This window comes from Zingiber officinale, chromosome 9B (genome assembly GCF_018446385.1).
Source record: "Zingiber officinale cultivar Zhangliang chromosome 9B, Zo_v1.1, whole genome shotgun sequence".
Classification (NCBI taxonomy): Eukaryota; Viridiplantae; Streptophyta; class Magnoliopsida; order Zingiberales; family Zingiberaceae; genus Zingiber; species Zingiber officinale.
In genome coordinates this window covers 80,476,072-80,489,198 of record NC_056003.1, presented here as the reverse complement: position 1 = coordinate 80,489,198, position 13,127 = coordinate 80,476,072, and the positions used below count along the sequence as shown (strand labels likewise).

Below are 13,127 nucleotides of genomic sequence, written 5' to 3'. Positions count from 1 at the left end.
GTTTCTCCACTAGGAACATCATTCTCAATTGATCAACTATCTGAAAATAAATCCAAATAGTCATTATAATTTTCTTTTATGAATTACGAAAAGTAATGGCTAAGAAGATAACTATGTTCTAGGAAGAGAGAAGGAGAGCCTGAGAGGGAGATAGCAGTGGAGGGAGGTGTGATTAAAGAGTAACTGAAAATGAAGTGTGAGAGGAGGATTTAAAGGGGGAGGTTCTGACATCTGTCAAGAGTTGAAGGATAGATAATTTAAGGGGAGTGGAGGTTCTGATATGTGTCAAGGGTTGGATGGAGTAATTTAAAGGAAGATGGGTGTTTTGATATGTGTTAGTTGTTGGTGCGGTTAGCACTAACGATCTAACTCAAGTTTTAATGAATGACAAAATATGTTAAATTAGTTTTATTGTTATCTAACACTTTGACCGAGTGTGCAGGAGAATCCCAGACAAATCGATGAGCTGACCTGATGTCTAGCACGAAGCTCAGCTAGGTCGACGGGCCAACCGGATAGCTGGCATGAAGTCCAAACGGGTTGACGGGCTGACCGAACGTTTGGCACGAAGTCCAGCTAGGTCGATGGGTTGACCAGATAGCTGGCATGAAGTCCAAGCGGGTCGAAGGGCTGACCGGACGTCTGACAGGTAAGTGAAGGTAAGTCACTGGAGGGGAGTGACTGTGAGGACGCGTTCCCGGGAAGGGAACATTAGACGTCGATCTGACTTAGATCCATTTCGGATATCTAAGTCGAGTTCGTGACTAAATTCCGGTCTCGAGGAGACAGAATCTAATTACTATTCTATTTTATTATAAATTGTGCTAACACTCTGTTTTACAGGATATATAATTTACATTGCCTCGGGCTAACGTTTTCTTGTAGGAAGGAGAATGCTGGAAAACAAAGGTCCGGGCGTCTGGAACAGGTCCGGGCGTCTGGAACAGGTACGGGCGCTCGGAGGTAATTTTTATCCACAACGTCGCTTCGCCACATGGAGCACCCTGGTTGGCTTGGCTACGTCACATTCAGGGTGCCCTGAAGGGATCCGGGCACCCCGAACCTCCTATATAAGGAGGGTGAAGGTTGAGTAACTCAATAACTCACGATCTACGCTTATGTGCTCCTGCGACGCTGCGAAGGCTCTCCGACAAGTTTTGTTTTCTTATTATTCTCTTATTGTCGGTTTCTTTTCCTTTACTAAAATTCCTGTACTGCATTTGTAAAAATATTTCGAATTATTAGTAATTGCCCAAAAAAAGCACTCAACGAGTGCAGGCCTTGGAGTAGGAGTCGACAAAGGCTCCGAACCAAGTAAAACGACCTTATTAGCATTGTGTTTTTGTTTTTCCGCTGCCTACTCTATACGCCGAAGTTTTTAATCGCTATTCACCCCCCCCCCCCCTCTAGTGAATTCTTGATCCAACAAGTGGTATCAGAGCAGATACCGCTCTAATTTGGTGTAACCACCAATCAGACAGGAGTGAAATTTTTTTTCTATTTTTTTTGGTTCATTTTTTTTTTGGTTTTCAGTTTTTCGTCATATTCCAAACTGGTATTGTTATCTTTTTGGAATCTTTTTCCGCAATTAATCTAAATTGGTGCAACACCAATTCAGTTTTAGTTTCCTCTTATTTTATTCCGTACTACTAATCCAAGACCAAGTCTTAGGACCCCTCGTCTATTTGTTTAATTGTGTGCAAGTTAAAAAATGTCCCATGTTGAAGTATTCAGCACAGTACGTCCTCCCCTATTCAACGGGGATGATTTCCCGTACTGGAAGAAGCAGATAGAGGTCTACCTGAAGACAGATTTTGACCAATGGTTCAGCGTCACCAGAGGCTACAAGGTGCCAGTCGACAACTCCGAAATTCCACTGGACCCAGAACAGTGGACTCCGGACATGAAGAAAAAAGCGTTAACAGACTTCAAAGCACTCAACACGCTACAATGCGGACTGACAAAGGAAGAGTTGAATCGGGTAGGACCGCATCAAAATGCTAAAGAATTATGGGACAAGCTAATCGAACTGCACGAAGAAACAAGCGACGCCAAGGTAATGAAATGCGACCTTCTTTTAAACAGATTATTTAATATTAAAATGTAGGAAGGAGAAACGGTGAGTCATCTTCACGCGAGGATCAAAGACATCCTCAATGGACTCCACGCGATAGGACATCAAATGGAGAATCACGATCTAATCAGGTATGCGTTAAACACTTTTCTGCATAATAATTTGTGGGCATCTATCGTGGATGCCTACAAAATTTCAAAAAATTTATCTAAGTTAAAGTTAGATGAATTATTTTGTGAATTAGAATTACACGAGCAAACTAACGCTGGGACCGAGAAAGGTATTATCTTATTTGCAGGTTCCTCCAAGGAAAGAACGAAGACTAAGTCTGAACATGAAGATGAGTCTAACCAGGATTCTGAAGACGAAGAGTACCTGGTGAACTTGGTAAGAAAAATGTTCACTAGGAGGAAGAAGAACTTCAGCAAAAAGGACCTGCGGAAGATTAACTCCCCAATCGAACCAAGGAACGTGACCTGCTTCGGGTGCAACAAGAAGGGTCACTACAAGAACGAGTGCCCGAGATTGAAAAGTGACAAGACGAAGACAACCAAAAAGAAGGCTCTCAAAGCAACGTGGGGCGACTCGTCCTCAAAAGAATCGGAGGTCGAAGACTAGAAGCACCAGAGTCATCTTGCATTGATGGCCCTCGAAGCAGAGTCGGAGGATGAATCAGATGACGGGTCCGAACCCGAATCGAGCCACTAGTCCGTACTCGTTTCCGAAGGTCCCGAAGAGGTATACTTTAATTTGAATAGAAAGTTCTTTAAAATTATTGCATGCTTAAATAAGAAATTAATTACAATAGAAAATGAAAACAAATTGCTCTTTGAGGAAAATCAAAATCTTAAGGAACAAATCAAAAATCCAAATCCAACTCAAGACCTAACATTTAGGAGGAAAATTTATCACTAAAAATAGACATTAATAAATTAAAAGATCTCTTAGAAAAATTTACAACAAGATCTAAGAATTTAGATCTAATTTTAAATAATCAAAAAGTAATTTACAATAAAATCGGACTTGGCCACAAGTCAAGTTCAAATAAAACATTTAAATCATTAATAACGCAACACAAACAATCAAGTAAAGCTTGGGTTCCGAAAGTGTGCTTAACCACACAAGTAGGACTTAACCAATACTACATATCCAAAGAAAAATTATATTATGTAAAATCAAATCAAAAACCAAAATACAAACCTAGACCAACAAATTCAAAATCTAAATATTTTAAAACTCACCAAAACTTAGAATATCATCAAGTCAATTATAATTATAAAAATAACAGATATAAACCAAGAACTAAAACTCAAAAATAAAGGTCAATAATTCAGGAGGAGGCTCTAGAATAGCTGACACCTCCAAAAATAATCTACCCGACAAGGTAATCGAAACTAACCTACTCGGCAAGGTAATTAGGACTAGTTATAAAGGGATCAAGTTTAACTTGACCTATGGTACTGGTGAAGTTTTGGATGATAGTACGTTAGGGAAACTATGTCTATGCATGTCTAGGAAGATATGGCTTCGACCTGATGCATTTGGCTTAGTGGAACTAACCGAAGCTACCCTTTACGTATCTTAACCAGTTAGACCAAGATTTTGTATTAAGTTCAGTGGATAGGACTATTTGGAAAACCTTAAAGGCATGGTTACTCTAATGATGCCCAAGTGACTCACCATAGCCCAGAAATTTATCAGAAAAATACCTATTTGTTAAGTCCAAAGCTAAACCAGAATCTACTACAAAGTTAAACTAAACTTTAAAACTGAACCTAATTCATCTCACAAAATTATATGATTCCCTGATTGAAAATATAGATTGGGTGAGATAACTAAGAACTTAAATTAAATTAAAAAATAATTAAAACTTTAAAAACTTTAAAAAATTATTTTAAAAATTCTTTTGAAAAACTTTAAAAATTATTTTAAAAATTCTTTTAAAAAAACTTTAAAAATTATTTTAAAAACTTTAAAAATTATTTTAAAAACTTTAAAAATTATTTTAAAAATTCTTTTAAAAAACTTTAAAAATTGTTTTAAAAAATCTTTTAAAAACTTAAAAAATTAGTTTAAAAATTCTTTTAAAAAACTTTAAAAATTATTTCAAAAATTATTTTGGAAAAACTTTAAAAATTATTTTAAAAAACTTTAAAAATTATTTCAAAAATTCTTTTAAAAACTTTAAAAATTATTTTAAAAATTATTTTAAAAAACTTTAAAAATTATTTTTAAAATTAATTTTAAAAATTATTTTAAAAACTTTAAAAATTCTTTTAAAAATTCTTTTAAAAACTTTAAAAATTATTTTAAAAATTCTTTTAAAAACTTTAAAAATTCGTTTGAAAAAACTTTAAAAATTATTTTAAAAACTTTAAAAAATATTTTAAAAACTTTTAAAATTATTTCAAAAATTCTTTTGGAAAAACTTTAAAAATTGTTTTAAAAATTCTTTTAAAAACTTTTATTTTTTTTAAAAAAATTCTTTTAAAAACTTTAAAAATTATTTTAAAAAACTTTAAAAATTATTTTAAAAACTTTTATTTTTTTAAAATTCTTTTTAAAAACTTTAAAATTTATTTTGAAAAATTCTTTTAAAAAAAATCTTTAAAAATTATTCTTTTAAAATTATTTTAAATATTCTTCAAATTTTTTTTTAAAATTATTTTAAAAAATTATTTCAAAAAAAATTCTTTTAAATCATTTTTAAAATTCATTTTAAAAAATAGTGTTTTAAAAAGTAGTGTTTTCAAATTCTAGGATAAAATCTTTATTTTTTTTTGTAAAATCTTCTATTTTTAGAATTTTAAATCAGTTTTAGCCTTAGACTAGGACAATTGCTTAGAAAACATGTTCCCTTAGGGCTAGTACTTGACCATCTCACCAACACCCTAGGATTCTCTTGTTTATGATTTTCGAACATAGAAAGGGGTGAGATGCATAGGCAAACTGCCTGAACTTAAGATGCTTATCAGCTAAATATTAACTAATTACAGTTAAACTTAACCTGACTAATCAAGTGAAAGTTGCTATCCTGTAATAGTTAGTAAGTAGCTAACTGATTAGATAGTTTTTGTAATGTCAGGTTTAGGGGGAGGATTAAGTGTTTTTATACTTATTTTGAAATTAATTTTTGAAAAATATCTCTTTTTAACTCAGTTTAACACTAATTAAGATCTCTTTTTTAAAAATTTTGATTGGATTTTTCAAACTTAGTTTTAAAAGTTAGATCTCCTTAATTAGATTATTTTAAACTTAGATTTGAAAATTGATTTTATTTTCAAACTCTAAACTTTTCAAATTTAATTTTGAAATTCATACTTTTTAAACTTAGTTTTGAAATTTAGGCCTTCCAAACTTAGGTTTAAGAAGTTGATTTTGAAAAATAAACTTTATTCGAGTGTGCAACTTAGACTGTTCATTTTGAAAATTTTATTCTACTTGGTTTTAAAACATGTTTTTGGAGATTTATTGGAGATTACAAACTTAGGCTTGAAAACATAATTTACTTAGTTTGGTTTAGTTTTGAAAAATTGATTTGAAAATTGGGCTTAGCCCTAATAATCTCTCTTGGTAAAAATACTATATTTGAAAATTATGTTTTAAATTTGAAAACTTGTTTCTAAAAATTAAAGTTAAAATTACAAATTTTAAAGTTAACTATTTTTAAGTCATCTTTCTAAAGTTAACAATTTTATTTTATTTTTTTAAAAAAAAGATAAAAGCTTAAAATAAAAGTTATCTTTCTATATTTCTAGCTTAAACTCCCCCAAGATAATCTGACTTACATCTCTAGACTTCCTTGCATTTTTTTTTTGTTCTGTATTGATTTTTGATGAATGCCAAAGGATTAAACTAAACAAAATTTAAAAGTTAAATTTAAAAGCTAACAACCTTATGCTTGTTTTTACTTACAATTTTTTCACTAACTTAACCAGGTTGTCATTGCATCAAAAAGGGGGAGATTGTTGGTGCGGTTAGCACTAACGGTCTAACTCAAGTTTTGATGAATGACAAAATAGGTTAAGTTAGTTTTATTGTTATCAAACACTCTGACCGAGTGTGCAGGAGAAGCCCAGACAGGTCGACGGGTTGACCTGATGTCTGGCACGAAGCCCAGCTAGGTCGACGGGCTGACCGGATAGCTGGCACGAAGTCTAAACGGGTCGACGGGTTGACTGGACGTTTGGCACGAAGTCCAGCTAGGTCAACGGGCTGACCGGATAGCTAGCACGAAGTCCAGACGGGTCGAAGGGTTGACCGGACGTCTGGCAGGTAAATGAAGGTAAGTCACTGGAGGGGAGTGACTATGAGGACGCGTTCCCGGGAAGGGAACATTAGGCGTCGATTCGACTTAGATTCATTTCGGATATCTAAGTCGAAATCGTGACTAGATTCCGGTCTCGAGAAGATGGAATCTAATTACTATTCTGTTTTATTATAAATTGTGCTAATACTCTGTTTTGCAGGATATATAATTTACATTGCCTTGGATTAACGTTTTCTTGCAGGAAGGAGATTGCTGGAAAACAAGGATCCGGGCGCCCGGAAGGGATCTGGACGCCTAGAGGTCCGGGTGCTCGGAAGGGATCTGGCCGTTCGGAGGTCCGGGCGCCCGGAGGTAATTTTTATCCACAACGTCGCTTCGCCACGTGGAGCACCCTGGTTGGCTTGGCTACGTCACATTCAGGGCACCCTGAAGGGATCCGGACGCCTCGAACCTCCTATATAAGGAGGGTGAAGGCTGAAGCAACTCAATAACTCACGATCTACGCTTCTGTGCTCCTACGGCGCTGCGAAAGCTCTTCAACAAGTTTTGTTTTCTTATTATTCTCTTATTGTCGGTTTCTTTTCCTTTACTAAAATTCCTGTACTACATTTGTAAAAATATTTCGAATTATTAGTAATTGCCCAATGAAAGCACTCAACGAGTGCGGACCTTGGAGTAGGAGTCGACAAAGGCTCCGAACCAAGTAAAGCAACCTTGTTAGCATTGTGTTTTTGTTTTTCCGCTGCCTACTCTATACGTCGAAGTTTTTAATCGCTATTCACCCCCCCCCCCCCCCCCCAAGCGAATTCTCGATCCAACATCAAGGATTGGAGGGTGGGTAATTTAAAGAGAGTGAGAAGTTCTAACATGTGTCAAGGGTTTGAAGGGGGTACATTTAAAGGGAGGAGAGATTTTGACATGTGTCAAAGGTTGGAAGGGGGGTAATTTAAAGAGAGGAGAGATTTTGGCATGTGTCAAGGGTTGGAAAGAGGTAATTTAAATGGAGAGTGGTGTTTTAACATGTGTCAAGGATTAGAGGATGTATAGTTTAAATGGAGGAGAGGTTCTAACATATGTCAAGCGTTGAAGAGAGGTAATTTAAAGGGAGAGAGAGGTGTTTTGACAGTTGTCAAAGGTTGGAGCGTAGGTAATTTAAAGAGAGTGAGAGGTTCTAACATGTGTTATGCGTCAAGGGTTAGAGAGGGGTAATTTAAAAGGAGGGGAGATTCTGAGGGTTATGAGAGTAATTTAAATGCTGAATTATGGAGATAATTTAGAGGAAGGGAGAAATTCTAATATATGTTAAAAATTATATAAAATAAAAAAATTTGATAAAAAAATAATAAACAAAATTGATTAAAAAATAAAGTTAAATAAAAATTAAATAAAATTAAAAAATATATAAGTATTAATGGAAAAAATTAAATAAAATTGAAAAAAATATAAGGAAGAAAGAGGGTGTATAAATGTTATTTGAAAGGGAGATAAAATCTAAAGGAGGGGGCTACTGTCAAGAGGTGGGAAAAGTAATTTGTATTTATTTTACCTTATTTAAAAATTAAATACCTTAAAAAAAGCTGATTTATGTTTAAAAATTAATATTCTCAATATATTAATATATTAAATTAATGTTTAAAATAAAGAAATTAAGAACTGAAATGAATAAAATAGATGTGGAATATATGATTTAATAATTTTGAAATTTCAATATCTGATTTGGGTATTTAAAAAGTTAACCACAGTAATTGGCCGAAGAAAGAAGTAAAATAAGTTGCTGGGTGGATCGGCTGCTTCTACTGGAACAGGAACCATTTATTTCGCGCGTGTTTACTCCGAAGAAAGGAAGAAGGGAGGAAAGGAAAGAAGATAAAGCTCTTTTTGTTTACCTCAATAATTATATGAGAACGAAGGAGAGCCGATTTATCTCTGTTTTATTAGTACCATTTTTGTGTGTCAAAATCAAGATTTCTTTTCTTTTCTTTCCTTTGTACACGCATTAATTAAATAATAATAATAATAATAATAATTTACACGATGAGACTGATATCTATAATAACGTTATGAGGTTTTAACCGTTTTCACCGACTTCTCTTACCCGATGTCTCCCTCGTATTTCCCTCCTCTGCCACTTCAATATTAATTACACTATTAAAAATAAATAAATATGCTTCGTGTCTATGGCCACTTTGTTTGCTGTTGTGCTTTCTCCATCAACTTTATTGTTTTTTTAAGAAGAATCTACGTCAACTCTAATAATTATTTAATAACAAAATTCGAAACTAAATTTATGTTCCGCCAAATAATTAAGTAAAATTCACTTCGACAGCACTTTGCCCATTACAGGGTGTTATTGTTAAATATTATTATTATTATTATTTTATTTTTCCATTCTTTGGGTATAACATTTTCACATGTTATTGTTAAATAAATTTTTTGAGTTTATTGTGTTCAATTTCATGGTTCGCTCAACAATCTCCAGATGGATAATTAATTTTATTATTTTGTTTGCGATCAGAATCAGATCGGCATCCTAGACCGGTTCCATTCGTAGCCAATAGGATTGAAATTATATATATTTTTTATATAATATAAATTATTTATTATTTTCTTAATTAATATTTGAATTTGATTAATATTAAGATTCAGTCGAGCTAGGAAACGGTCCAATGGTTTGTTTCATCAGAAAATAGACGCGGATTTTACTGAGCCGGCCGAGCCAAATCGTCTTCCCCAAACCCGTGTTGTATGTCATCTATTTCAACGCTACGCTTCGCTGCGCTAGGATTAACCCTTACTTTGCTATTAATGCCAGCACCACCATTCATGGCGTCCTCCAAATTCTTGCTGCTGTATGCCCTCTCTAGTCTCTCTCCTTCCATCCACCGCTGCCGGCTTGTTTCAAGGAACCAAAGAGTTACTTTTTGGTACTGGAGCGCCAGGCTCTGCGATCGTTCTCGATGAAGTCATCCGCTGCCTTTGGAGTCAAGGCGGCGGACTCCCTCAACCGCCGGTGGCTTTTCCAGCTGCTCTTCTTTGGGATTGTCGCCCTGTCGCTCACCTTGCTCTTCCATGGTACATTTTATCCTTTCCCCACTTCCTCCCTTCGCGTCCAGCTCAACGGCGGCCCTCCCGTCGTCGCCGAGCAACAATCGTCCGATTCCGATTTTTCTAGGAGTTCTTTTCCCACTCCGGTGCTTCAACGTCAGTCATCGAGCTCCGAGACGGCCGTTGTCGCTTCCGATCCGCCGCCAGTGAGTTGCCGTCTCTTCGACCGCCCCATTCCCTCACACAGACACACACAACAAAAGATCGCCTTTTTTTTTTCTAATAAGGTTTAATGGAAATGGCGCTTTTTAATTACAGGAAACGCAGGAGATGAGGTTGGAGAGGGTTCTGAGGGCGGCGGCGACCCCCGACAAGACAGTGCTAATGACCTCCTTGAACGCGTTCTGGTCGACGCCGGGATCTGTGCTTGACGTGTTCCTGGAGAGTTTCCGCATCGGGGACGGGACGACCGCCTTACTGGATCACCTGGTGATCGTCGCTGTGGATGACAAGGCGTATGAGCGGTGCCTAGCCGTGCACCGCCACTGCTTCGACTTCAAGGTCCCGGGGGTGGACTTCTCCAGCGAGAAGGTCTTCAACACGCCAGAGTATCTGGACATGATGTGGGCGCGCCTGGATTTCCTGCGCCTGGTGCTCGAGAAAGGCTTCAACTTCGTTTTCTCGGTGAGTTCGATTTTTCCAAAGCTCCAATCTCCCATCTGTGGATTCTCCGCATACCATTAGCAACAAGTTTATGTGGAAAAAAACAAAACAGAGTGAAAAATCTTTTTCTCCTGTCGTTTAACAAAAAAAAAAAAAAAACACTTTTCCCCCTTGTTGTTGGCTTAACTCAACTCTATAATTAAAGCATGATTGACCATCGACCAACTAAAATTATTGGATCAAGCTTGAGTTCCATATTCTTCAATGTTGGAAAAAATAGTATTAAATTTACAGTTACAGTTTGGTTTTCGACCATAATTTCTCAAAAACAGGAACTTAACTAGTTTAGCATCCAATGATCCCCAAATTGTCATGTGAATCCATATGTTTTGTATACTTTGTATAAATATTTAAAATTGTGCCAAGTTGGTAACCACATTATGTAGCATGAAAACAAAACAAAGGAACAGACAACATGAACCCCACACATGTCCACTTGTCGACCATATTTGTATTTCTTATTTGTGTAGCATTCTTTTGCTTACTAACATTTTATATTTTTGTGGACATTAAAGGCCCTGAATCATTGGGTAGGTCAATCATGTTCCTTCTTTTACTGTTTTCTGTGCTTTAGAGTGAATACATGATGAGTTGCCCATCAAAAGCTTTTAAGTCCCTTGGAGAAAGCATTCGTGCTGTTACCTTATCTCAGTCAATGTATGTTTCACTTCGACTTTTCCTTTGTTATGGAAATTAATGCCATACCTGATCACTAATTCAAGCATTTGGCTTTAGTTATATTGATGGTGGAATGAACGATTCTTTTCTTTAGCTAGAGTTTCTTCCTCTATGACAGGAAATAGGTTCTTTCTCTGGATCTCATGCAAAAGCAAGAAAAAGACAAGGACATGAATACACTGAAAAGGAAAAGGCAATAGGGAATTTCCCCTTTCCCTCTGGTGACAGCACCTTGAAATCAGAGCTCTCCTCTCCACCAGATAAATTGGGCCTAAAATTCTAGCCAACCTTCTCTCTTTGGATCATCCTACAAAATTGGCTGATATAGAGAAAATAGACTGGCCTTCTGCACTCAAAAATTGAGAACTTTAAACTATTCCTTAATTGTAATCATACTATAGAACGCTCCTAGTTATGGTCTTGTTTCTCACAGAAGATGATTTTTTCACATTTTGGTGTGCCTATATAGCCTAGGCTCTTTTTTTTTCAGAAAAATAGAAGAAGACTGACGTTTGATTCTTTCAACCTATGCATAATATGCTTCTCTTCATGGTTTCTTAATGTTGACTTCCTGAAAATTGATATTGAAATAAACTTATCTGAAGAAATATTGGCTTTATTTCAGGATGTTGATGTAATGTGGTTCCGAAACCCCTTACCCTTCTTGTATCAAGATGGAGATTTTCAGATATCTTGCGACAACTTCGTTGGGGATCCAACCAACATGAAGAACTGGCCTAACAATGGGTTCAACTATGCGAGATCCAACAGCAGAACCATAGAGTTTTTCAAATACTGGCATGCCTCGCGTGCCAGATTTCCCGGCGTCCATGAGCAAAATGTGCTTAACATTATCAAGTACGAGCAACACGTCAGAGACATAGGTGTGCAGATTAGGTTCCTGAGCACTGAGCGTTTTGGAGGGATATGTGAACCGAGTAGAGACTTCAATAAGGTCTGCACAATGCATGCAAACTGCTGTATCGGCTTGAACAAGAAGATCGATGATCTGAGGGCTATGCTTGACGACTGGAGGAAATTTACGGCTCTGTCATTTGATCAAAGGATATCTAGTCATGTCTCATGGAGTGTGCCTCAAAGTTGCAGGTAGACTTTCAAAAGCAAACTTGTCATTCAGCAATCATTTGAATTTCTGCAGGACATCTAGTAGTTCTAGAAGATGTCTTGATTAGTTATAATAATATCAATGTTTCTTGGTAAATTGCAGATTACCACCAGGCTTTTTCGGCAAGGAGGAACAGAAACCACAACTCTAACATTGTCTCTAGCATTCATTCTTTTCATAGATGAATACTGCAACAGTGCCAACTTAGGGATCAGAAGACTGCATGGGAAAAATAGAAGCTTATTTATGCTAAAAGAAGAAGATTTTATTCAGGAACTTTCATTGTGTCTGACTGATTCCAAGCATTGCTTTAGCCTTTGGCAATGCTTGAACTCTTTGTGCCATAACTTTGCTGTTTATTTTGCAAAATATTTTTTGTGTATGATGAAAATTTCATTGGTAAATGAAATGCAGTGATCCTTTTGCCATGTTATGGTACTTATATTATTTATATATGTTATTATTTAAATGTTAAGGGCATTTTGATTGAAGATTATTGTTGATAATCTTAGTTATCTACTTAGGTTGCATTTGGTTAGATGTAATGTAATATAACTTATAATGTAATTAAATTTATAATGTAATGTAATATAGATTATATTATTATGTTTGATAATGTAATGTATGTAATCTTTAATTATAATGATTATTATTTTTTTTTTATTTAGTGTCTAATATTTTTATTAAAAATATAATTTGTATTATTATAAAATAATAAAAATATCCCGTGACATCTGTCGGAGGCAACGCTCAATGGCGATGGTCGCCGCACCTCTATTGGAGCTAGAGGTGGCGGCCGACGGCTGTGGCCGATGGAGCCCGGAGGTGGCCGGCAATGGTGCAGCCGACGGCGGTGGCCGATGGGCGATGGTGCCGAAAGGTGGCTATTGGCAGTGATGGCTGACGGCGGTGGCCGACAGTGCCCGAAGGTGGTGGCCAACGACGACGATCGGCGACGGCAGGCCAGCGGGCGACAGCACGAGGCGGCCAACGGCGGGGGACGCTCGGATGCGGCGGTCGGCGTTGAGCGAGCGACGACCGGTAGGCGGCCGACGGTCGGGCGGTAGGTGGCAGCAGGCGGTTGGCGGCCTTGCAATAGGCGGCAGCGGGCGATGCAGGATGGTGCGGACGGGAGGTGGCGGTCGGCGATGGGCAGCACCAGGATGTGACGGTCGGACGGTGGCGAAGGGCGGCGCTCGGATGCGGCGGCT

General features: G+C 36.7%; 1 protein-coding gene across 2 annotated transcripts; it reads left to right on the top strand.

Annotated features, from left to right (window-relative positions):
* The first annotated feature begins 9,124 nt into the window (after window positions 1-9,124).
* LOC122024855 (uncharacterized protein At4g15970-like) lies at window positions 9,125-12,344 on the top strand. 2 transcript variants are annotated; one of them, XM_042583581.1, is made up of 4 exons: window positions 9,125-9,595; window positions 9,717-10,073; window positions 11,416-11,897; window positions 12,019-12,344. In XM_042583581.1, the coding sequence occupies exons 1-4, from the start codon at window positions 9,302-9,304 to the stop codon at window positions 12,065-12,067; spliced, it is 1,182 nt and encodes a 393-aa protein (XP_042439515.1). In that variant the 5' UTR covers window positions 9,125-9,301; the 3' UTR covers window positions 12,068-12,344. The 2 variants fall into 2 exon arrangements, with proteins under 2 accessions (XP_042439515.1, XP_042439514.1); XM_042583580.1 differs by having other exon boundaries at window positions 9,708-10,073.
* The last annotated feature ends 783 nt before the right edge of the window (window positions 12,345-13,127 follow it).

Excerpts from the sequence above, each read along its gene's own strand:
- LOC122024855 (XM_042583580.1), top strand. The coding sequence starts at position 9,302 with ATGAAGTCATCCGCTGCCTTTGGAGTCAAGGCGGCGGACTCCCTCAAC. Across the intron at positions 9,596-9,707 it reads TCGCTTCCGATCCGCCGCCA|GAAACGCAGGAGATGAGGTT; the intron begins GTGAGTTGCCGT and ends TTTTAATTACAG. Across the intron at positions 10,074-11,415 it reads GCTTCAACTTCGTTTTCTCG|GATGTTGATGTAATGTGGTT; the intron begins GTGAGTTCGATT and ends GCTTTATTTCAG.